The sequence below is a fragment of the Nerophis lumbriciformis genome, linkage group LG08, assembly GCF_033978685.3.
Source record: "Nerophis lumbriciformis linkage group LG08, RoL_Nlum_v2.1, whole genome shotgun sequence".
Classification (NCBI taxonomy): domain Eukaryota; kingdom Metazoa; phylum Chordata; class Actinopteri; order Syngnathiformes; family Syngnathidae; genus Nerophis; species Nerophis lumbriciformis.
In genome coordinates, this window is record NC_084555.2 from 37,677,501 (window position 1) to 37,703,515 (window position 26,015).

Genomic DNA, 26,015 nt, shown 5'->3' on the forward strand with positions numbered 1-26,015 from the left:
AGTATGTCTATGTATGATTGGTTTGTAGGAAAACATATTTTTTTAATTCCGTGGTACCTCTGTTTTCGTACAACCCAGTTTTTTAATGATTTCGGATTTTGACTAAAAGGGCCACCATATTTTTGCCCCATATGCCATCTTGGTTATTATACAACTACACATTACGTGTAGCCCACGTTTGGGCCAAAGAAAGTTGCAAGTTCCAGCACAAAGAAATAAAGACACTTTACTCATAACATTTATTTTAAAGGGGAACTGCACTTTTTTTGGAAATGTGCCTATCGTTCACAATCATTATGAAAGACAATCAATCAATGCATTCTAAATATTAAATAAACATAAATAAAAGTCCGCTTACAGCGCAGCCAATGGTAGAGCCATTATCCCGCTCATAAAATCCGATAAATAACCATTCAGAAAGCACCAACAATACTCAATTTACATTTCGTGACTTGAATATTAACCAACTATTAGTGATATTGTTATTATAAACGCTAACGCAGACAAACTATTTATAGCTATTTCCCTGCTCCCTGTAAGTTTATTGTAGATCATAAATCATGCTACTCACCTAAAAAGTAGATGGCTAAAAATATAATCAGAGAAGTTGGGACACTTTGACAGCCGTTTCGGAGCTGGAACTGGCGAGGTCGACACGAAAAGCGTGCCCCCATCCTACTTCTTTGCGAGGACTATGAGACATTTTTAATCTAAATGGGAATATATGAACATCCTAGCAGTCGGCATCCTAATGAAGGAAGATCGTATTCAGTAAGTGATGTTTTATTATGTTTGTTGGTTCTCATGAAGTCTGCAGTAAGCAGAAATCTGTGATGAAGAAAAAAAAAAAAGCAAACGTTGTGATGCACTCCTTATGCATCAGTCGGCCACGTCTCTGCGCCCCGACATGTCTACATGCAAGAGGATCCCCTGCAGGCCCCACTATGGACTGGACTCTCACATTATTAACCGTATCCACTCGGAATCCATTGCACCGGTCCCCAGGGGGGGAATCCCCAAGGTTTCGCGTTGTTCCCATTTGGTTGAGTTTTTTCCTGCCCTGATGTAAGATCTGAGCCGAGGATGTCATTGTGGCTTGTCCTTTGAGACATTTGTGATTATAAATGATAAATGATAAATGGGTTATACTTGTATAGCGCTTTTCTACCTTCATGGTACTCAAAGCGCTTTGACAGTATTTCCACATTCACCCATTCACACACACATTCACACACTGATGGCGGGAGCTGCCATGCAAGGCGCTAACCAGCAGCCATCAGGAGCAAGGGTGAAGTGTCTTGCCCAAGGACACAACGGACGTGACTAGGATGGTAGAAGGTGGGGATTGAACCCCAGTAACCAGCAACCCTACGATTGCTGGCACGGCCCCTCTACCAACTTCGCCACGCCGTCCCGATTAAGGGCTATACAACTAAACGTTGATTGATTGATTGATGCATGCGTTATTGAAATTAATGCACGACATATGCCTAAAATGACCAAAATACATAAATATTAAATGTTATTATAAATGTGCCTGTTACTACATTACATCATGTATAGAAAACCCTAAAGGTGTTTGGATGTTTTTTTAGGGGCTCTATAGTCAGAATTGAACGGCTCCCAGTGGCTCCATTGTAAGCAGACGTTTGATCGCATTTATTTAATATTTAGAATGCATTAAAAAAATCCATCTGTCTTCATGTCTTTCATAATGATGGTGAACGATAGGCAAAATTCCAATAAAAAGTGCAGTTCCCTTTTAAGGTTGACTTGTCTAAATTTAAAGCAGCATCAACAAGAAGTAAAGTGATAATTGTCAGAGTTTGTAGGACACGAACCCCAAGATGCAGAGAAGGCGGAAGGCGTTATACGGGAAAACATGATTTAATGTTTATAAAATAAAGGAAAAAAACACAAACCAGGAACTAGGAACAGGAAACAGGATGCCAGGGAAACAAGAACTGGAAGACGAGGAACAAAAAGACAGCAGACTACAAACAGCTACAGAATATAGCTTACCGCTACCGCATCCAGCTACACTGACAACGACAAGTAGAAATGACAGGTAGACACTACAATGACATCGGCAATGACAATCAGGTAGTGATGACAATGATCCAGCAGTGACTGGAGGGTAGGGCAGGTATAAATAGCAGCTGGCTGATTGGCACCTGGCCACACCTGGTGTCAATCAGCCACAGCTGAGGGGACACAGCACTCAGGGAGACAAGTAGGAAATAAAGACAAAATAAAAGTGCTGGACAGAAAACTAAGACAAACTCAGAGAAAAAACTAAAACACAGTCAAACTGTCAGGGACAAGCCTGACAGTAGCCCCCCTTCCTATAACGGATACCAGACGTTCTAGAACACCCCCCCCCCCCCAAAAAAGTCCAAAGTCACGGGAGGGTGGAGGGAGGACAAGGAGGTGGGCCACCAGGCTAAGTGTCCCCGCAACCAGCGGGGAAGAGTTAGGTGGCGACGGCGAGTTGAACGCCGCCGCAATTGGCGAGGCGGCTCGTCCGCCGGTGTGGGAGAACCCACCGGAGACGATGGTGGCGCCCTCTGCTGGCCCACCGGAGAAGATGGCGGTGGCGCCCTCTGCTGGCCCACCGGAGAAGATGGCGGTGGCGACCTCTGCTGGCCCACCGGAGAAGATGGCGGTGGCGCCCTCTGCTGGCCCACCGGGGAGGATGGCGGTGGCGCCCTCTGCTGGCCCACCGGGGAGGATGGCGGTGGCGGCGTCTGTTGGCTCACCGGAGAGGAGGATGGTGGCGCCCTCTGCTGCTGGCCCACCGGAGAAGAGGATGGTGGCGCCCTCTGCTGCTGGCCCACCGGAGAAGAGGATGGTGGCGCCCTCTGCTGCTGGCCCACCGGAGAAGAGGATGGTGGCGCCCTCTGCTGCTGGCCCACCGGAGAAGAGGATGGTGGCGCCCTCTGCTGCTGGCCCACCGGAGAAGAGGATGGTGGCGCCCTCTGCTGCTGGCCCACCGGAGAAGAGGATGGTGGCGCCCTCTGCTGCTGGCCCACCGGAGAGGAGGATGGTGGCGCCCTCTGCTGCTGGCCCACCGGAGAGGAGGATGGTGGCGCCCTCTGCTGCTGGCCCACCGGAGAGGAGGATGGTGGCGCCCTCTGCTGCTGGCCCACCGGAGAGGAGGATGGTGGCGCCCTCTGCTGCTGGCCCACCGGAGAGGAGGATGGTGGCGCCCTCTGCTGCTGGCCCACCGGAGAGGAGGATGGTGGCGCCCTCTGCTGCTGGCCCACCGGAGAGGAGGATGGTGGCGCCCTCTGCTGCTGGCCCACCGGAGAGGAGGATGGTGGCGTCGTCTGCTGCTGGCCCACCGGAGAGGAGGATGGTGGCGCCGTCTGCTGCTGGCCCACCGGACAGGATGGTGGTGCCGTTGGTTGTAGGCCCACCGGACTGCATGGTGGCGTCTGCCGGCCCACCGGAGTGCATGGTGGCGTCTGCCGGCCCACCGGACTGCATGGTGGCGTCTGCCGGCCCACCGGACTGCATGGTGGCGTCTGCCGGCCCACCGGACTGCATGGTGGCGTCTGCCGGCCCACCGGACTGCATGGTGGCGTCTGCCGGCCCACCGGACTGCATGGTGGCGTCTGCCGGCCCACCGGAGTGCATGGTGGCGCCGTAGGTTGCAGACCCACCGGAGATGATGGTGGCATCTGCCGGCCCACCGGAAATGATGGTGGCGTTTGTTGCAGACCCACCTGAGATGATGGCGTTGTCTTTTGCAGACCCACTGGGGCGAGAAGTAGCTGTGCCTCCCTAGCTGCACAGCCACTCATAGCCCCCCACTCAAGGGACGGATCCCAGACATCACCAGATAGGCCCACAGACGACAGAGGTGGGTGGGAGAGGGCTTGGAATGAGGCCGAACTTTTCTTTAATTTATCCATTAATTCCAAAGCCTTGTTCATCCTCTCCGCCATGGACATGTCTGCGAGGTTCGAATTTGGCTGGATCATTATGTCAGAGTTTGTAGGACGCGAACCCTAAGATGCAGAGAAGGCGGAAGGCGTTATACGGGAAAACATGATTTAATGTTTATAAAATAAAGGAAAAAAACACAAACCAGGAACTAGGAACAGGAAACAGGATGCCAGGGAAACAAGAACTGGAAGACGAGGAACAAAAAGACAGCAGACTACAAACAGCTACAGAATATAGCTTACCGCTACCGCATCCAGCTACACTGACAACGACAAGTAGAAATGACAGGTAGACACTACAATGACATCGGCAATGACAATCAGGTAGTGATGACAATGATCCAGCAGTGACTGGAGGGTAGGGCAGGTATAAATAGCAGCTGGCTGATTGGCACCTGGCCACACCTGGTGTCAATCAGCCACAGCTGAGGGGACACAGCACTCAGGGAGACAAGTAGGAAATAAAGACAAAATAAAAGTGCTGGACAGAAAACTAAGACAAACTCAGAGAAAAAACTAAAACACAGTCAAACTGTCAGGGACAAGCCTGACAATAATGTTTTTATTGAACCTTTTCTGGATAATGCCACGGGTTGATTAAATACGAGCTGATAGCCAGAAATTGTTCAGGAGACAGACCTTGGTTACCTCTGACCAGCAGGGTTTGTTGAGGTAATAAAACATTGTGATTATGAGTCAGAGTCCGGACCATTCACCCAACAGCTCAGCCATGTGTGTTTCTCTAACTTACTTACTCTTCCTGCTCTAATTTTTTTAAATGGAACCAAATGTACGCTTCAGGTCGACTTAAGTGCCTGATCTACTATAGCAGGGATGTACAAACTATGGCCTCGCAGGCGAAGTGCGACACGCTGGCGTCTTCAGTCTGGCCCGCGAAACGTCACAGGTTAAATAATAATTCTGGCCTGCTGTGTGTCTCAAGTTAAAATTGTAATTACCTTTCAGCCTAATTGCTGCATATCTGTAGATATCTTGTGGACAAGGTTTATTGAAAATTGTGTTAATTACCATGAGTTTTATTTTGAAGTCTACTGAGCACAGTATTCATTTATGTCACCCAATCCCATTAATGGTGCAAATAAATTATAACCAACACAGAGATTTAACAAAAGTGGTCTACAAAACATACAACATGCTTTGTGAACATTAAAAAACAGGTCCATGCAACGTACATAATTAAAAATTACACCCATATAAATCCACTAAAATGCACATGTGCAAAACATTCTCTTCACACTATTTCTAATTGAATACAAAACTTTAAGGAGGTCGTCCCAGAATTAAACAAGGTAGAAGTCTATCTTTCACATATTTACACATGCACACACACACACACACACATTAAAATGCAATATTTTATTGTTTATACTTCATATTGCAGTGTCGTCACGGTCGTATGTGGAGGGTTGTTAAAGTTGCAGTATTTGAAATAGTGTGCTGTTCAGTCTGTTAACTAAAGCTTGCTTTAATCAAACTGTAGTGTCTATAATCATTTCCTTATAATATTGTGAATCCTCTACATTCTTTAATTGTGTACAAATGTTTGTTGTTACGTCAAAATCAACGTTCTGCTGTGAAGTGAAAAAAGCGTCATAATTTGTGTATGAGTGTCAATGTGTGAACGTGTATATGACAGCTTTTTGGCGATTATCCTCGAAAATAGGGCTTAATCGCAGGTTGCATTGTATTTTTACATGTTTGGGGAACTTCCTTCTTCACTTTGGTATAAAACTAATATGCAGACTTAAAATATTGCCATCGCCAATTACGTGTAAAAATATCTGTGTCAACCTGATCACACAGGCACTCAGAATGAGACAGCACACAGAGTTTGGATACATAATATTCTTTTAAAAGAACTAAAGTTGGGGTAGTGATTTCGATATTAAATGTATTTAGATTAGAGATATCCGATAATGGATTTTTTGCCGATATTCGACATTCCGATATTGTCCAACTCTTAATTACCGATTCCGATATCAACCGATACCGATTTATACAGTCGTGGAATTAACAAATTATTATGCCTAATTTTGTTCTGATGCTCCGCTGTAAGCATTAAACAATGTAACAAGGTTTTCCAAAATAAATCAACTCAAGTTATGGAAAAAAATGCCAATATGGCACTGCCATATTTATTATTGAAGTCACAAAGTGCATTATTTTTTTTAACATGCCTCAAAACAGCAGCTTGGAATTTGGGACATGCTCTCCCTGAGAGAGCATGAGGAGGTTGAGGTGGGGGGCGGGGGGTAGGGGGTAGCGGGGGGTGTATATTGTAGCATCCCGGAAGAGTTAGTGCTGCAAGGGGTTCTGGGTAATTGTTCTGTTGTGTTTATGTTGTGTTACGGTGCGGTGCGGATGTTCTCCCGAAATGTGTTTGTCATTCTTGTTTGGCGTGGGTTCACAGTGTGTCACATATTTGTAACAGTGTTAAAGTTGTTTATACGGCCACCCTCAGTGTGACCTGTATGGCTGTTGACCAAGTATGCTTTGTATTCACTTCCGTGTGTGAAAAGCCGTAGATATTATGTGACTGGGCCGTCACGCAAAGGCAGTCTCTTTAAGGTTTATTGGTGCTCTGTACTTCTCCCTACGTCCGTGTACACAGCGGCGTTTTAAAAAGTCATACATTTTACTTTTTGAAACCGATAGCAATAATTTCCGATATTACATTTTAAAGCATTTATCGGCCGATAATATCGGCAGTCCGATATTATCGGATATCTCTAATTTAGATGTTTTAAATAATTACATTACATATATATTTAATATCTATATCACTACACTATATACTGTATAGGTATATATTATAGATGTCCGATATTATCGGCCGATAAATGCTTTAGAATGTAATATCGAGAATTATCGGTATGGTTTTTTTTATTATCGGTATCGTATCGTTTTTTAAATTTTTTTTTTTTAATTTTTTGTATTAAATCAACATAAAAAACACAAGATACACTTACAATTAGTACACCAACCCAAAAAACCTTCCTCCCCCATTCACACTCATTCACACAAAAGGGTTGTTTCTTTCTGTTATTAATATTCTGGTTCCTACATTATATATCAATATATATCAATTCAGTCTGCAAGGGATACAGTCCGTAAGCACACGATTGTGCGTGCTGCTGGTCCACTAATAGTACTAACCTTTAACAGTTCATTTTACTCATTTTCATTAATTACTAGTTTCTATGTAACTGTTTTATTATTGTTTTACTTTCTTTTTTATTCAAGAACATGTTTTTAATTTATTCATCTTATTTTATTTTATTTTATTTTTTTAAAAGGACCTTATCTTCACCATACCTGGTTGTCCAAATTAGGCATAATAATGTGTTAATTCCACGTAAGTATATTGGTATCGGTTGATATCGGTATCGGTAATTAAGGGTTTGGTCAATATCGGAATATCGGATATCGGCAAAAAGCCATTATCGGACATCCTTAGTATATTTACATATATAAATATATTTATAAATATATATTATATTATATAAAATATTAAATTAATATAATATGCATATATATTTATATTTTAAAGTTCTTCTGATTCTAATTCTGATATGCAATATATGTGTGTGTATATACTAGAGGTGGGGGAAATAATACATTTTTAGATGCATCGCAATTTGGACATGGACGACTATAGATTTGATTATTAAATAATAGATTTATTTACTGTATATAAAGTTATGCAGACAGTTCTAAAATTTGGCTGACCTTAGCGAGCCACCTCACCGAAAGATCCAACAATATGCTTTATTATAAGGCACTTATGTTCCAGTTGTGCACACATTTTCATTAATTTAATAAATGTGGTAATTAATTTAACTATTTCTTATTACAAATGCACTGTTTTTTAAAGATGCAAGTGATAAACGCTTATTTAGTGAAACGAATCGTAATGTAAATCTGCATCGATATACATCAATTAAAGATGCATCAATAATTGATTTTTAATTGAATTGCAGAAATAATCAATTAAAACTGTACAGTGTTTACAAATTAATGTAATCCTTATATATATTATTTATGCAATAATTTATTTAAGAGGATACAAACTTGTATTTTTAATTACTGTAGAATTGTTTACCATTGTACTGTAGGTAAATAACTTTATCCTAAATAAATAAACAAAACGTAAATAAAATGGACTCATTTCTGTAAGCAAAAAAATTTACCTAAATTTTAACCTGAATTTAAGTGCATTTTAAGAGAGAGAGAGAGAGAGACTTTAAGCTGATTATTTACTTAGGAGATGATTTGGAGTAAGCAGACACCCAAACAATGGTGTCTGCGGGTTTTTTTTTTAATGCCGTTTGTTTTTCATTTGAAGAAAAATGGAAAAACCTCTTGCAACAGCATTTTCTTGCGCCTGAATCATTCCAGCGCACCATCGCAGTTACTGACAGTGTTATTGGCACAAGCGGTCTCTCCAGAGCAAACCTTCGGCATGCCAAAAATAGGTTATGTTGTTTAGATTGTACTCCTGTATAGGGATGTCCGATAATGGCTTTTTGCCGATATCCGATATTCCGATATTTCCAACTCTTTAATTACCGATACCGATATCAACCGATACCGATATATACAGTCGTGGAATTAACACATTATTATGCCTAATTTGGACAACCAGGTATGGTGAAGATAAGGTCCTTTTTTTTTTTTTTAATTAATCAAATAAAATGAGATAAATAAATTAAAAACATTTTCTTGAATAAAAAAGAAAGTAAAACAATATAAAAACAGTTACGTCCTTGAGCAAGACACTTCACCCCTTGCTCCTGATGGCTGCTGGTTAGCGCCTTGCATGGCAGCTCCCGCCATCAGTGTGTGAATGTGTGTGTGAATGGGTGAATGTGGTAATACTGTCAAAGCGCTTTGAGTACCTTGAAGGTAGAAAAGCGCTATACAAGTATAACCCATTTATATTTATTTACATAGAAACTAGTAATTAATGAAAATGAGTAAAATTAACTGTTAAAGGTTAGTACTATGAGTGGACCAGCAGCACGCACAATCATGTGTGCTTACGGACTGTATCCCTTGCAGACTGTATTGATATATATTGATATATAATGTAGGAACCAGAATATTAATAACAGAAAGAAACAACCCTTTTGTGTGAATGAATGGGTGAGGGAGGTTTTTTGGGTTGGTGTACTAATTGTAAGTGTATCTTGTGTTTTTTATGTTGATTTAATAAAAAATACAAATAAATAAAAACGATACAGATAATAAAAAAAACGATACCGATAATTTCCGATATTACATTTTAAAGCATTTATCGGCCGATAATATCGGCAGGCCGATATTATCGGACATCTCTACTCCTGTATTGCAGAAAAGTTGGCACAGATTATATTTGTGAGCTGCCTGCATGTTCTACAACACACATGATGCCAAAATTGCAGGAAATGACTAGAAATGCAGTAAATGACTGTCTCCATGGTGATAGCCAGCAGTACATGCAAACTCTTCATTTGAATATGGCGGGCTGCACCTCTTTTGCACTTCTTGTGAATTGCGGCTTTTGTCTTAGTATATCACCCACAACACGCCCACAATAGTACAGTACTCGCAATTTTGCCGTTTGCACACTCTATTTAGCACTTATTTGGGATCTTAGATGGGTCCAAAGTCTCTCATCTTAATTACAGAAGCTAAATCTCACTTGTTTTTCTTTAAACTTGTGCCTCTACAACCACAATTATCTTATTTCATATTATCACTCAATAGTTGGAAGAATCTTTTCCTGCTGAGATTTTGCAGATTGTGCAAAAAATTTGAAAATTCTACTTAAGCCCCACAGATTATCTGACAATGTTTATCTCATGTGTGTGGCCTCCTGCTTGGATGTGTGTCGCTATTGGCTCAAGTAAGTTTCAAAACCTCTGGTGGGGTTGTTGATTTAACAAAGCCCATAAAACACTCTTAACATGCATCACCAAACTGGCTCTGGAAACAACTTTGAAGCACAGAAGTATTTTGATTTCTGCATGTCGAGATGGTGACTAACTTAGTTGCCTAAGATGCTGAATCTTTACCGACAGTCTCTGCTGTTTCTCTTTTGTTATAACCGAGATCTTGAAAGTCCTTTTGCCAGATTTGATCATGACTGCCTTTTAGCAGAAGACAATTAAAAAAAATCCATTGGTCTTCTTTTCTGCCCAATCAATATTATACACTTTACATTCTATGAATAAACATGGATGTCTGATGCATGTTAGTAAAAATAAAATGGCCCTCATCAAGTGATACTTATTCTTCATTATTGTATTGTATACTGTATACTAAAAAAAGTGTATTAAGTATAACTCAATAGAAGCCTCAATAATGTCTGTATCGTATTATTTGTTCTGAAGGCTATCATATTATCAAATTACTTTTAATGTGATTTTTCAGTATACGCTACCCTCTTTTTAAAAGATGTGTTCCTTCTTGAGCTATAATTGCTAGTATTGCAATGTAATAAATACACATTAAAAACTCATATCATTTTGGTTACTTTAAAGAAGGCCTGTTTTCTTATTTTATTGATAGTTGAATTATCAATGACTGTAAAAAGGGGATACCCATTTATTTTCACCCATTTGGTGAAAATAATACTTTTTTCTAGGGATGTCCGATAATGGCTTTTTGCCAATATCCGATATTCCGATATTGTCCAACTCTTTAATTACCGATACCGATATCAACCGATGCCGATATCAACCGATATTGATATATACAGTCGTGGAATTAACACATTATTATGCCTAATTTGGACAACCAGGTATGGTGAAGATAAGGTCCTTTTTTAAAAAATAAAAAAATAAGATAAATAAATTAAAAACATTTTCTTGAATAAAAAAGAAAGTAAAACAATATAAAAACAGTTACACAGAATCTAGTAATTAATGAAAATTAGTAAAATTAGCTGTTAAAGGTTAGTACTATTAGTGGACCAGCAGCACGCACAATCATGTGTGCTTACGGACTGTATCCCTTGCAGACTGTATTGATATATATTGATATATAATGTAGGAACCAGAATATTAATAACAGAAAGAAACAACCCTTTTGTGTGAATGAATGTGAATGAGTGTAAATGGGGGAGGGAGGTTTTTTGGGTCGGTGCACTAATTGTAAGTGTATCTTGTGTTTTTTATGTTGATTTAATAAAATAAAAAAATTAAAATAAAAACCCGACACCGATAATAAAAAAAAACGATACCGATAATTTCCGATATTACATTTTAAAGCATTTATCGACATCTCTACTTTTTTCCCAGTGTGAGCAGTTTTATTTGTACAATGACTTCCAATTTCATTATTTTCAATTTTCAAATTTAAAATGCTGCTTCAAAAGACAATGTCCAAAGCAAAAACATGTATGTTATTTATGGCTGTTGTGGCTTTGCGGCCTTCCTCTTCGTAGCCTTTTCTGTCTGTACCACATTTTGAATAAAGCTGCCTCTAAATTGTAGTCTTTTGGGTTTAATGGGCCTGTTTAAGTCAGGGTGTTTCTGCTAAGGAAATGTGGTTTGTAGTAACATGATATTTTGGTTGCTACGTTTGTGGGCTGTTTGTATGTTGTCATAACTGTTGGCTCTCGTGAATTTAGGAAGTGTTCCCGATTCTGGTTGTTCATAATTAACTCATCTTTTTTAAAACGCTGACATTTTCACCGTGATTTCTTTAGGCAGCCAACAAATAAAAGACTTAATGGAGGGATTGTACCGAGCTGCAGGTGCAAACATGTGAAAGAGACCTTGTTAATGCTCTTGTTGTGTTGCACAGATTTTATTGTAGCTATGTGGTCATAAGCAAGCTAAAGTATTTATTGCAGTCATTAATGACTTACAGGTTGGACCAATATGCCAAAGTTTTGTGTGTATCGCATTTGACAGGAAGTGGGAATGGTTCGGTTGGAACACGCTCAGTCACAGCTGTTTCCTGCAAGCGTGTGCGAGTCACGTCATTTGGCACAGTAAAGAAAACCCATCAGGAAACGGCAAACAGTTTAACACGCACATGCACACTCACCTCTGATGGAACCATGCCGCAATTTTCACCTTCAGCAAATTTTCGGTTCCTTTTCTTTTTTTGCCTAACTGCTGTTGAACCTAATTATTGCACATGTTCAATTATGTTCGTATTGTAGTTTGCATTGTAGTGGTTCATGCGTCTGGCTTGCATCCCTGGCCAGTGCGCTGACACACAACACAACCTTTGGTGCCGGTCACTAACCTGGAGAAATGGGAGGGTTGTGTTTAAGCCAGGCGAGTGACTTGCTGTGATGGGAGAAGCTGAACGACACTTAGACTTAGACTTCCTTTTTATTGTCATTCAAATTTGAGCTTTACAGCACAGATAAGAACGACATTTTGCTACATAAGCTCATAATAATAATAACTGGGATTTATATAGCGCTTTTCTAAGTACCCAAAGTCGCTTTACATGTAGAACCCATCAATCATTCACACCTGGTGGTGGTAAGCTACTTTCATAGCCACAGCTGCCCTGGGGTAGACTGACTGACTCATGGTAGTGCAGGATAAAAAAGCAATAAGGTGCATATATAAATATATATATATGTATATATATATATATATATATATATATATATATATATATAAATAATATATAAATATATATCTAAAATAAATAAATATATATAAATAAATACATTTACCATATACTTTAGTATTGTGTTAATTGTTAGCGCTGTCAAACAATTACAATGTTTTTTCAGAATAATCCAAGGGTTGCTGTAAATTAATTTCAATTAATCAAAATCAAACATCACAAATTTTGATTCTATATTACCGGTAATCGTGTTTTATTTTGCATGAGCAAAGAGACTTAAAAAGAAGGGAATATATATGCGTTTAATATGTACATTTTGGAATACAAAAAAATATATATAAAGACAATGCGTTCTTCTTTTTCAGTGTCGAAGAGCAACGGCTTAATCTAAAAAACGGTTTAATCCTCATTTTAAATTTAATTTTACAAAAAAGAAAATCAAGAGTCAGCAGTAATGGAAAAATAGATATTTTCTCAAATTCCCACACCGAAACCGCACATTACCATTTAAAGACAGCGGACTGGCCTATTGCAAAAGACAGTGTTTGGTCCGTGTTTTAGTTTCTGCTGACTGTTGATTTTAAGTTGTGTTATATGAAATCTAAAATGATTATATATTTTTTTTTATATACAAACCCTGTTTCCATATGAGTTGGGAAATTGTGTTAGATGTAAATATAAACGGAATACAATGATTTGCAAATCCTTTTCAACCCATATTCAATTGAATGCACTACAAAGACAAGATATTTGATGTTCAAACTCATAAACTTTATTTTTTTTTTGTAAATAATAATTAACTTAGAATTTCATGGCTGCAACACGTGCCAAAGTAGTTGGGAAAGGGCATGTTCACCACTGTGTTACATGGCCTTTCCTTTTAACAACACTCAGTAAACGTTTGGGAACTGAGGAGACACATTTTTTAAGCTTCTCAGGTGGAATTCTTTCCCATTCTTGCTTGATGTACAGCTTAAGTTGTTCAACAACTGAGGGATCGAAGGTCACAGGCTTAGCTGCTTACGTGCAGTGATTTCCCCAGATTCTCTGAACCCTTTGATGATATTACGGACCGTAGATGGTGAAATCCCTAAATTCCTTGCAATAGCTGGTTGAGAAAGGGTTTTCTTAAACTGTTCAACAATTTGCTCACGCATTTGTTGACAAAGTGGTGACCCTCGCCCCATCCTTGTTTGTGAATGACTGAGCATTTCATGGAATCTACTTTTATACCCAATCATGGCACCCACCTGTTCCCAATTTGCCTGTTCACCTGTGGGATGTTCCAAATAAGTGTTTGATGAGCATTCCTCAACTTTATCAGTATTTATTGCCACCTTTCCCAACTTCTTTGTCACTTGTTGCTGGCATCAAATTCTAAAGTTAATGATTATTTGCAAAAAAAAAAATGTTTATCAGTTTGAACATCAAATATGTTGTCTTTGTAGCATATTCAATTGAATATGGGTTGAAAATGATTTGCAAATCATTGTATTCCGTTTATATTTACATCTAACACATTTTCCCAACTCATATGGAAATGGTTTGTACTATGGATTGTTCTCCAACACTGAAAAAGAAAAGTGCTTTGTTTTCTTATAATTTTTTTGTATTTCAAAAACAAATTCAAATAAACCTATAAATTTTTTTTTGTTTTTACAATTCCCATTGATGAAACAAAATGTCCAAAACATACACTAACAGTGTGTCATACTTGATGTTGGTCGACTGTTCCGTCGAGGGTCTTTTTGGTACTTATTTTGTCCATCAAATTTGCCTTCTCATTAGGACAATATAGTGCTGTTATCGTCTTCCATATTAAACTGTTTGGTTCTGCAGTGTCACTACCACATCAACTGCAGCATGCACAACAGTAACACTTCTTAGACAAACTGCCTAAACGTTCCAGAGATTTTGAGTCCTTCTGCACCGCATTGCAATCAAGTTTTTAATCAGATTAATAATGATGATGGATAAATGCCCATTAACACATTCATTTTGACAGCCCTGCTAATCATATTTAAGCTCTTGATGTTTTGCCTGTATTAATCATTTCCCTCCATTCTACCAAGCTTGCCAGAGAGATGTCCAGAGAGTGTGTGCGAACTCTTCAGAGGAACACCTCCAGCCGTTCAAGGACAAGATGGAGGGATTTATCGCCACTGGTGAGTCAAGCCCGATACACATACAACATTGGATCCAACTCTTACTTTGCTATTGAATTACTATTGAATCACATAAACAAAGACTGTAGGTTAAAACAGAGTTGCGACTGCATTTTTCATACTCTTGAGACTTTTCCATCACAGGAGATAAACAGCTTGCTAAAATCATACTATGAAGAATATTGTTTCTTATATAAACAAACTTGTGTCTTCCTCTTCAAATTTCAGCCCAAATCGACACATTTAAAATAACCTGTTGTTTTGTCACTGGTGTCCTTTTTAGCAATAGCATTCCACAGTAGTGAAGTGTCATCTTCTGGATTAGTTTAATCAATTGGACAGTTTGATTCAAGCACTATTGACACCTAAAAGTCTTGAGTCGATCAGCAACAACCAGTATGTACAGTTTAAAGCACAGGAGTCCAAAGTGTGACATGGGGCCATTATTATTGGCCCTCTGCATATACTGGTAAAATAAAAAGTGTTCATTATTATTAATTTATATTGTACCATATTTTACTGTGCAATATGTCCAACCACTAAATTTTCACATTTTAAGATTCATAAAGTGTATCATATTCTATCCTATTAATTAGACATTTTACTATATCAGTGGTCACCAACCTTTTTTAAGCCAGATATTCCTAAAATCCCTATCATTATATATATATATATATATATATACTGTATATATATATATATATATATATGTATATATATATATATATATATATATATGCCCGCCTTCCGCTCGAGTGCAGCTGGGATAGGGCCCCTGTCATCCCGAAAGGGACAAGCGGTAGAAAATGGATGGATGTATACATATAAATATAAATATATATATATATATATATATATATATATATATATATATATGTACAGAAAAATTGGGATATATGTATATATATACAGTGTTGGGTTAGTTACTGCAAAGCAGTAAATAGTTACAGTTACTAGTTACTTCATTTCAAAAGTAACTCAGTTACTTACACCAAAAAGTAATGCGTTACTGTGAAAAGTAACTATTTAGTTACTTCTTTTTTTCTTCTTTTTTTTTTTTTAAAGCTCCCATTAATGCCCTTTTAGCCTTCATTTCAGTACTGTTATTGCACTGGAGAATAATACAATGTGTTGATCAACTTGACATGCATTTGCATCACTGAACTCTGCTAAGCAATGTGCTCTACATACAACACACAAAGACAAAGATATGTTACAAAGGCCAATTTGTTTCTGGCCAGAACAAATTGACAAAACTATTTTAAATAGCTGCAACATAACGTACATAAGTAACAAACAGCATAATAACAACATAGATGTAAACCAAGAAAGGCACACACTACAAACACAAAGCCTGACCAGGCATTTTCTTTACTGAGCAAAACTCTTTATTGTCGGCCATAAACACATCACCAAAACATTAGTAAAAAAAATTATATCTAGCAAAAGTGGTCATTTTCTGCAGTACAAACCAGACCAAAAGCAACTTTGTTATATCAACAGCAGCCACTCGCTCTTTCTCACTTGCGCCAACACTTGCACATATGGCACTTAGCCAGTGATGCGTTTACAGCCACACAAAAAGTCGGACAACTCCAACACCACACATAAAGTGTAATTCCAGGTCGTTACACTATGATTTACCAATCAAATGTGTGCTTATTCTAGTGTCATTTATTAGGAATCTTAATTTATAAATATTAATCATTAAATGCTGTTAGTATATTAAATAAATACTAATAAAAATATATTTTTTACAAACAGGAAGTTGCAGGAATGTACACATGATCCCCTGCTTACATCTCATTGTGCAACATGTGAATGTTTTAATGGGAACTAAATGAAAGGGGTACAAACTATTTCCAAAGCAGGACCTCCACCCAGACAAACAATACAAGTACACAGTTCATGAAAAACAATATTTTTTGTTATTGTCATTGTAAGTGGGCCTAAACACTTATATTAGAAATGGAAATGACTGCTGTCATTTGATTATAATAATAAGAGAATGTTGTCTGTCTATATGTGTTGGCCCTGTGACTTGTCCAGGGTGTACCCTGCCTTCCGCCCGAATGCAGCTGAGATAGGCTCCTGCGACCCCGAAAGAGACAAGCGGTAGAAAATGGATGGATGGATGGAGATTGAACTTGTTATTTAGTCAGGTTTGGGACAGGTGTGCTGCTGGTGTAGCCACAGTGTGCACGTCTAAAGTTGCTCACATGGGCTCCACTCAATTCTCAGGGAGTTTTTGCGTTTGCTCACACACATGAAAAATTAGAGGGAACATTGATTGACAGAGTGTGTACTTTAATCCTTAAGTGGTGGAGGTGAAGTGGCATCAGAGTCTCTCTATCTCTCTTTACTAGCTTCGTCGAAGCATGTTGCTTATGTAGCTTGTTTCAGCAGATTTGAATTGCTGTTTTGGGCAGTAGATGGGATCTTTGATCCAAAGCACAATTTACATTTAACTAAAATGTTATTTTCTTTGTGCTCGACAAAAGAAAAGTAGTGAAAATATCTCCATGTTAGCAAACTCAACTTCTGGCTCCGCCATGATCAGACACGCCCCCCTCCCCTCCCTCCCTCTCCTCCCTGCCCACAGTCACACACACCCACACAGAGCGCATGTCTCTCTCTCTTCTCCGGCTTGTGACACAAGAAGAATCAGAACGATGACACAGCAGCGCTCCGATAAAACACACTTTATACTACCGTATTTTCCGCACCATAAGGCGCCCTGGGTTAAAAGCCGCGCCTTCAATGAACGGCATATTTCAAAACTTTGTCCACCAATAAGCCGCCCCATGTTGTAAGCCGCATCTAACTGCGCTAAAGGAATGTCAAAAAAACAGTCAGATAGGTCAGTCAAACTTTAATAATATATTAAAAACCAGCGGGGGGCGCTGGAGCCTATCTCAGCTACAATCGGGCGGAAGGCGGGGTACACCCTGGACAAGTCGCCACCTCATCGCAGGGCCAACACAGATAGACAGACAACATTCACACTCACATCCACACACTAGGGCCAATTTAGTGTTGCCAATCAACCTAGAAAATGGATGGATGGATGGATAAAAACCAGCGTTCTAACAACTCTGTTCACTCCCAAAATGTACGCAAATGTGCAATCACAAACATACGTATATCAACATGGACAGAGCTGCGTGAAAAAAGCCACCCGGCCTCTTCGCGTAAACTTAAACTTACCTTAACCACTCGCTCATCTTTTCTTCATCCATCCCTTCGAGTTAGCTTTTATGATGACGCCGGCTGGAAAGGTCTCTTTTGGCAAGGTCTTCCTTTTGAATATCACCACGGGTGGAAGTTAGCATGGCAAGCTAGAACTACAGTGAAGGATGACTTCTCATTCCCTGTGGTGCGAATATTCACCGTACGTGCTCCCGTTCCACAGTGCGGTTCACAGGAATATCAGTTGCTGTGAAATACGGTAGTAATCCGTGTGCGGATGGAGAGATTGCGTCTTTTCATGAACCGGATCCTTGTCGCTTAGTAGGAGCCATTTTGTGGTCTTTACAGATGTAAACAGGAAATGAAACGTACGGTGATATCCGCGCGTTTTTTCTTCTTCTTCCGGGGGCGGGTGGTTGCTTACAGTAGAAGAAGAAGCGCTTCCTGTTCTATGGGGGCGGGTGCTTACCTTGGCGGTTGCTTGCGTAGAAGAAGAAGCGCTTCCTGTTCTACCGGGAAAAAAGATGGCGGCTGTTTACCTAAGTTGCGAGATCGAAACTTTATGAAAATGAATCTTAATATGTATCCATATATAAAGCGCACTGGGTTAAAAGCCGCACTGTCAGCTTTTGAGTAAATTTGTGGTTTTTAGGTGCGGCTAATGGTGCGGAAAATACGGTACATAAAAAGTAACGTAAAATAACGCAGTAACGCATCATGTAGTAACGGTAACTGAGTTACTGAATATAAAAAATAACGCGTTAGATTACTAGTTACCGCCGAAACTAACGGCGTTACAGTAACGCGTTACTTTGTAACGCGTTAGTCCCAACACTGTATATATATATATATATATATATATATATATATATACACATATATCCCAATTTTTCTGTGTGAGGCCCTCATGGAATAAGTTTGGACACACCTAGGGTCTGATCTAATAAAGGTTTGTGTGTACTAAAACACATGCAAACTTGATAGGACACGTAAAGCGAATCTACTAAACGTGTGCACAGAGCATTGTGTCTCTTTAGTGAGCAGAATAAGCGGCGCAATCCCACTTCGTGTGTCCGTCTTCATGAAGATGCAGAATATATGCTGATTGTCAGAACGCTTACAATACTGGGAGGAAAAAATGCATATGCAATTATTCAGCACTCGCAGTGCGATTTATCAGGAACAAAACTCAACTGCATACGCTATTTTGCGTCTTTATTTAGAATGTGCAAACTGATAGTTACACACAGGCAGAGGTGTGGACTCGAGTCACATGACTTGGACTCGAGTCAGACTCGAGTCATGAATTTGATGACTTTAGACTCGACTTGACAAAATGTAAAGAGACTTGCAACTCGACTTAGACTTTAACATCAATGACTTGTGACTTCACTTGGACTTGAGCCTTTTGACTTGACATGACTTGACATGACTTGCTACTTTCCCCAAAATCCAAAGCTTAAAAAGTTATTTGCGAGCGCTCCGTATCTTTCATTTTCTTCGTCTGTCTCTCTCAGCGTGTTGTTCCTGTCAACTGGTGTGCTGTCAGTACAACAGCCAATCAAATTAGATCTATGTTGTTTTCATCACGCAGCATTCATCCAATCAAATTGCAGTACAACCAATGAAGAAGAGTTGTCCAACAACGTGCCAGTGATAAACAATTATGCCAAAGTTGGTTTCGTTCGGGTATAAAAACTACGACTTGGTCAACAAAAAACGAATTGCCGTATGCAAATCACGCAGTTCGAATATTACAGACGGAGACGCAACAACGTTCAACATTTGAAGTTGCACAAAGAAGGGTAAGTTTTGAATGTAAGATAACGTTTATTGGCTAAGTAACGTGACTTTTATTTGCTGTGTAGTTAAATCAGTGAGGCTGCAAACTCACTGCTAACGTTATAACCATAGACATCTTATAAGTAGACGCAGCATAGAGCGCTACTGCCTACTGGCGCAGACGAGGCGCGGGGCCGCCATCTTGGAGTGGTGATCCGCTCCACTCAGTGCAATTCATTTGGCAGGAGCAATGAACTGTCATCGCATTTAATTTATCTTACCTCACTGAATACCACTGATTTTCACCCCCCTTTTTTGTCATACGTGTAGCTATGATAACAGACACATGTTTTGGCGTGTTTTATTATTCATAGTTTGCTTAACAGTAATATAATATTCTTATACGCTATAAGTGACCAGACGTCCGAGATCAAAACTGGGAATATAATCCCAGAGAAGGGGGAAAAAACGGTAAACTATTTTTAAGTTGAAGAAACAATATGATTAGGTTATATATACATGCGTATATCCTACATAAACAATGTATGAATACATTAGATATCTATATATCTTAGGGACCTATAGACTGTATCTCTGTTGCTTCAGCAGCAGAGAGTTTATTCTGTCTTGACACTTTGTATTGATATTTTCTATTACATTCTTCCCTTAAATGATCATGTTTGCAGTGATTGTTTTATATGTAGCTTGGGATAAAAGCGTCTGCCAAATACTTAAACATAAATAAACACCTGAAAGTCTTCTTATCAGCTAAAACCACCAATCTGTTTCACTGGATTCAGAATAAAACCAAATTCTGTTTTACCCAACAATGTTAGTATTTGAATATTGTTACTTGAAGACTTATTCCTGGTTACAATTATACTGTTAAGAAAGTATTGTCTTATACTTTGCCTAAAATGAGAATGCATCATAATCAGTGGCGGCTGGTGAATTTTGTTTTAGGTGGGGCTGAAAGTTTGTAAACCAAACCCCTGTAGGGGCGTCATCCTCCCCCAGAAGATTTATTTGTGATTTTCACATACAAATATTGAAGATCTTTGATCCTTCTCAACTCTGTGGTAATATTATTTTCATAAGATACAACCAATAGTACGTTAATGTTAAATCTTACTTGTGAAAAGTAATCCCCCGATTCCTATTTTCAACAGTCCGCTCATTTGAGCAGGAAAACGCTGAACACCAGCCCGGCATCTTTGTTTTCTACCTGTCAACTGTCAGTTTAGGCCGCTCGCCGGCTCCTCATCACCACTTCAAGATGGCGGCCAAATTGCTCACGTCACAGCAACCTGCGTCTACTTATAAGATGTCTATGGTTACAACGTCATTGCAAACACGGCAATCTGTTGCGTCCACTGCAGTTTGCTACCTTATTCATACTTTTTGTCAAGTGATTTTTTTTTAAGCAGGGTTGCATGAGGTACCTACACATAACGTTACGTTAGTCAATGTATCACACACAGTAACGTAACGTTAGTCAATGTATCACACACAGTAACGTAACGTTAGTCAATGTATCACACACAGTAACATTACGTTAGTCAATGTATCACACACAGTAACGTAACGTTAGTCAATGTATCACACACAGTAACGTAAAGTTAGACGGTGGTCAGCAGCACCGCGTATTTTAGCCACCTACAAAAAGACAAACATAGTCAAATAAAGGTCAGTTAAAATGTATACTATATTAAGAATATGTGTACATATTGCATAGGGTCCTGACATCTAAAAAGTACAACTCTGTTCATTGTTATGTTCATGTATTTGTTATGTTTTTCATGTGTACGCACACATAAACACACATACAGTATGAGATGAGATCAATGAGATAAGGTAAGAACAGGATAGAAACTGCTGTGGAACTAGTTACAATGCAATATGCCATTGAAATACAATGTTAACACTTTTGTGCAAATAAGTACAGTTGCACTTGTTTTTTCAAATGTGTTTATTCTGTAAAGGAATGAGTTACATGTTTAAAATGACTGGTTAATAGTGCTATTTTGAAGTGCAATGTCAGCACTATGTTTTTCCCTGCAATTTCAAATGCACTTGTTTTAATAAATAAATACAGCGTTTTAAAAGCATACACAATCTGTGTAAATACATTAGTCTGTGGTTAAACGACTTGAAAGGACTCGAAACTCAAAATGCAGGACTTGGGACTTGACTTGAGACTTTCCAGTCTTGACTTTGGACTTGACTCGGACTTGCCCTGTCTTGACTCGGGACTTGACTCGGACTTGAGGGCAAAGACTTGAGACTTACTTGTGACTTGCAAAGCAATGACTTGGTCCCACCTCTGCACACAGGGCTGTGAAAGGAAGATGATTGCGCAGGAGCTCCGTTCTACGTGGGCTCGTCAACATATATGGACTGTCACAAATTAAAATATCAGACATATTGTTTAATCACCAGTATGAATATGTAATTTTACAGCTGCTGGATGACTTATGGGGCTGATTAAAACAAATTCAACTGATGCGTTTTCTGTGTCTTCTGGCATTTTTTTAATGACGTTAGTTTTTTCATATAGAACAGTGGTTCTAAAACTTTTTTCACCAATTACCCCCTGAGAAAACACTTGGCTCTCCAAGTACCACTATAATGACCAACATTAAAATACAGTAGCGTTGTAGGCCTAAGTATTCATTAAAATAAGTATATTTAAAATTGCTTCTAAAATGCCCATAAAAAGTGGTACATGTCTGCTGCATGTTTCAAAACAGCAAAACGCAACAAATAGGAGCCTGATGACGTGAATGTGCAGTAAATGAGTGTCTCTGTGGTAAAAGTCTAGTATAGTACACGCACAAACCTAATTTAAATAAGGCAGTCTGCACCATTTTACAATTGCACACACTCAGCCTTAGTAGATTAAACGGCCACTATTGTAAATGCAATGTTATTGTTTGCACGCGCTGTTTAGCATGGGATATTTGGATCTTAGTCGATCAGGCCCTTAGTGTCAAATTAAAGGCCTACTGAAATGCGATTTTCTTATTTAAACGGGGATAGCAGGTCCATTCTATGTGTCATACTTGATCATTTCGCGATATTGCCATATTTTTGCTGAAAGGATTTAGTAGAGAACATCGACGATAAAGTTGGCAACTTTTGGTCGCTGATTAAAAAAGCCTTGCCTGTACCCGAAGTAGCAGACGATATGCGTGTGACATCACAGGTTTTGGAGCTCCTCACATCTGCACATTGTTTACAATCATGGCCACCAGCAGCGAGAGCGATTCGGACCGAGAAAGCGACGATTTCCCCATTAATTTGAGCGAGGATGAAAGATTCGTGGATGAGGAAAGTGAGAGTGAAGGACTAGAGGGCAGTGGGAGCGATTCAGATAGGGAAGATGCTGTGAGAGGCGGGTGGGACCTGATATTTAGCTGGGAATGACTAAAACAGTAAATAAACACAAGGCATATATATACTCTATTAGCCGCAACACAACCAGGCTTATATTTATTATGCCACAAATGAATCCCGCATAACAAACACCTCCCCCCTCCCGTCCATATAACCCGCTAATACAACTCAAACACCTGCACAACACACTCAATCCCACAGCCCAAAGTACCGTTCACCTCCCCAAAGTTCATACAGCACATATATTACCCCAAAGTCCCCAAAGTCCCCAAAGTTACGTACGTGACATGCACATAGCGGCACGCACGTACGGGCAAGCGATCAAATGTTTGGAAGCCGCAGCTGCATGCGTACTCACGGTACCGCGTCTGCGTATCCAACTCAAAGTCCTCCTGGTAAGAGTGTCTGTTGTCCCAGTTCTCCACAGGCCAATGGTAAAGCTTGACTGTCATCTTTCGGGAATGTAAACATTGAAACACCGGCTGTGTTATCCGGCACAACAGTCAGGGAGTGCATTCTACGGCGGGGATGCGTTATCCAGCACAACACCTGCCGCAATACACCGCTTCCCACCTACATCTTTCTTCTTGCTGTCTCCATTGTTCATTGAACAAATTGCAAAAGATTCACCAACACAGATGTCCAGAATACCGTGGAATTTTGCGATGAAAACAGACGATTAAATAGCTGGCCACCATTCTGTCCCAAAATGTCCGCTACAATCCGTGACGTCACGTGCTGACGTCATCATACCGAGACGTTTTCAGCAGGATATTTCGCGTGAAATTTAAAATTGCACTTTAGTAAGCTAACCCGGCCGTATTGGCATGTGTTGCAATGTTAAGATTTCATCATTGATGTATAAACTATCAGACTGCGTGGTCGGTAGTAGTGGGTTTCAGTAGGCCTTTAAATGGAACTTCACATAGAATTCAAAGAAAAATTGAGAAATACATGCATTGAATGCTTGTCTGTCCATCTGTGTTGGCCCTGCGATGAGGTGGCGACTTGTCCAGGGTGTACCCTGCCCCCCCATTCCACCCCCTACCAAATACCTATTCAATTTTGTCCATACAGCCACAAAACTTGCTTCTAAGCTTGAGTAAAATTTAGACGATCATACCTTTGTGATGTGTGACATTGTGCGAGATCTCACTGTAACTCATCAGAGCTGAGTTCAGCAATATAAAGGGTTAGCTGCTCAGGAATGTATTTATTAGCAGAAGATATGTTTAAAAGTTTTAAATGTATTAAAACCTGAAAAATATATATTTTTAATGTATATGCTGCCCTGTATGGACCCGTTTGAACTTTGAACACCCCTGTAATAATGTGCTGAAAGTTAATTTTTTTACTATTCTATTATTCTGTAACTGGGGTCGCCAACGCGTCGATCGCGATTGACCAGTCGATCTTTTGGACCCTACCGGTTGTTCGCGAAAATATTAGGAAAAAAAAAAATTACTATTATTAATATGACATCAGTCACACCCCCACCCGGGGAATGACCAACAGACCTGTAAACAGGCAGGCATTTTAACCCCTGAACACGCCCGCACGCCTCTGCCTCTCATCAGAGTCAGATCCCGCGGCTCTCTACACCGGAGCCTCACCCCGCAAGGCTGCGCGCTACACCCACTTGTCTTGCAAACGCGTATTGCATGACGTGCATCACGCTACAACAATGACTGGGCACCTGTTGCATGACTGCTGCATCAAATCTGACATTTTCTAGTATTCAACATCAAACAACTCTTTTCTCAACCACGAGTCCATGACCATCATCACTCACCTGCGACGGGAAGCATACGAGACTCCGTGAACATTGAGCCCAAGTACGGATTTTGTGTTGATTTATTGTCAATTCACAAGCAACATGTGCAAAGGCAATAATATATGATAAAAAGGAGGCAGCTAAAGAAGGACTTCCCCGTTTACCCCCTCTTTATCACACAGGAAAAACCGCTAGGTGAACAGTTGATTTTACTACTTCCGGTGCTGACGTAAAAACCTTGTGACTCATGTCCCAAATGTGACCAGAACAAATATACTACAGTACTAAGACTCTATAGGCTATAAACAGTTAGCTTCTACAGCAGGGGTGACCAAAGTGCGGCACAGGGGCCACCTGTGGCCCGCGACTCAATTGTCATTGGCCCTAGGCACAGTACAAAAAACAAAAACTTGGGTAAACAGCAAGAAACAATGAGAAAAAGCCAAAATGTTGACATCAGGCAATAAAACAAAGCTTTATCTGGGGGTGTGACTGAAAACAAAACAAAAACATTTTTATATATATATATATCCATCCATCCATCCATTTTCTACCGCTTGTCCCGTTCGGGATTGCGGGGGTGCTGGAGCCTATCTCAGCTGCATTCAGGCGGAAGGCGGTGTACACACACACATACATACATATAAATATATATATATATATATATATATATATATATATATATATATATATATATATATATATATATATATATATATATATATATGTATATACAAACCCCGTTGATGTAAATATAAACGGAATACAATGATTTGCAAATCATTTTCAACCCATATTCAGTTGAATATGCTACAAAGACAACATATTTGATGTTCAAACTGATAAACTTTTTTTTTTTTTGCAAATAATCATTAACTTTAGAATTTGATGCCAGCAACACGTGACAAAAAAGTTGGGAAAGGTGACAATAAATACTGATAAAGTTGAGGAATGCTCCTCAAACACTTATTTGGAACATCCCACAGGTGAACAGGCAAATTGGGAACAGGTGGGTGCCATGATTGGGTATAAAAGTAGATTCCATGAAATGCTCAGTCATTCACAAACAAGGATGGGGCGAGGGTCGCCACTTTGTCAACAAATGCGTGAGCAAATTGTTGAACAGTTTAAGAAAAACCTTTCTCAACCAGCTATTGC

General features: G+C 39.6%; 1 protein-coding gene across 2 annotated transcripts in view; it reads left to right on the forward strand.

The window, feature by feature from the left end:
- LOC133611749 (formin-like) overlaps window positions 1-26,015 on the forward strand; it is a 179,558-nt gene that overhangs the window by 104,482 nt on the left and 49,061 nt on the right. For both annotated transcript variants that reach the window (XM_061968839.2, XM_061968841.2), the window contains one exon: window positions 14,624-14,716. In XM_061968839.2, the coding sequence (XP_061824823.2) occupies window positions 14,624-14,716 (93 nt within the window). The remainder of the gene's footprint in view (window positions 1-14,623; window positions 14,717-26,015) is intronic.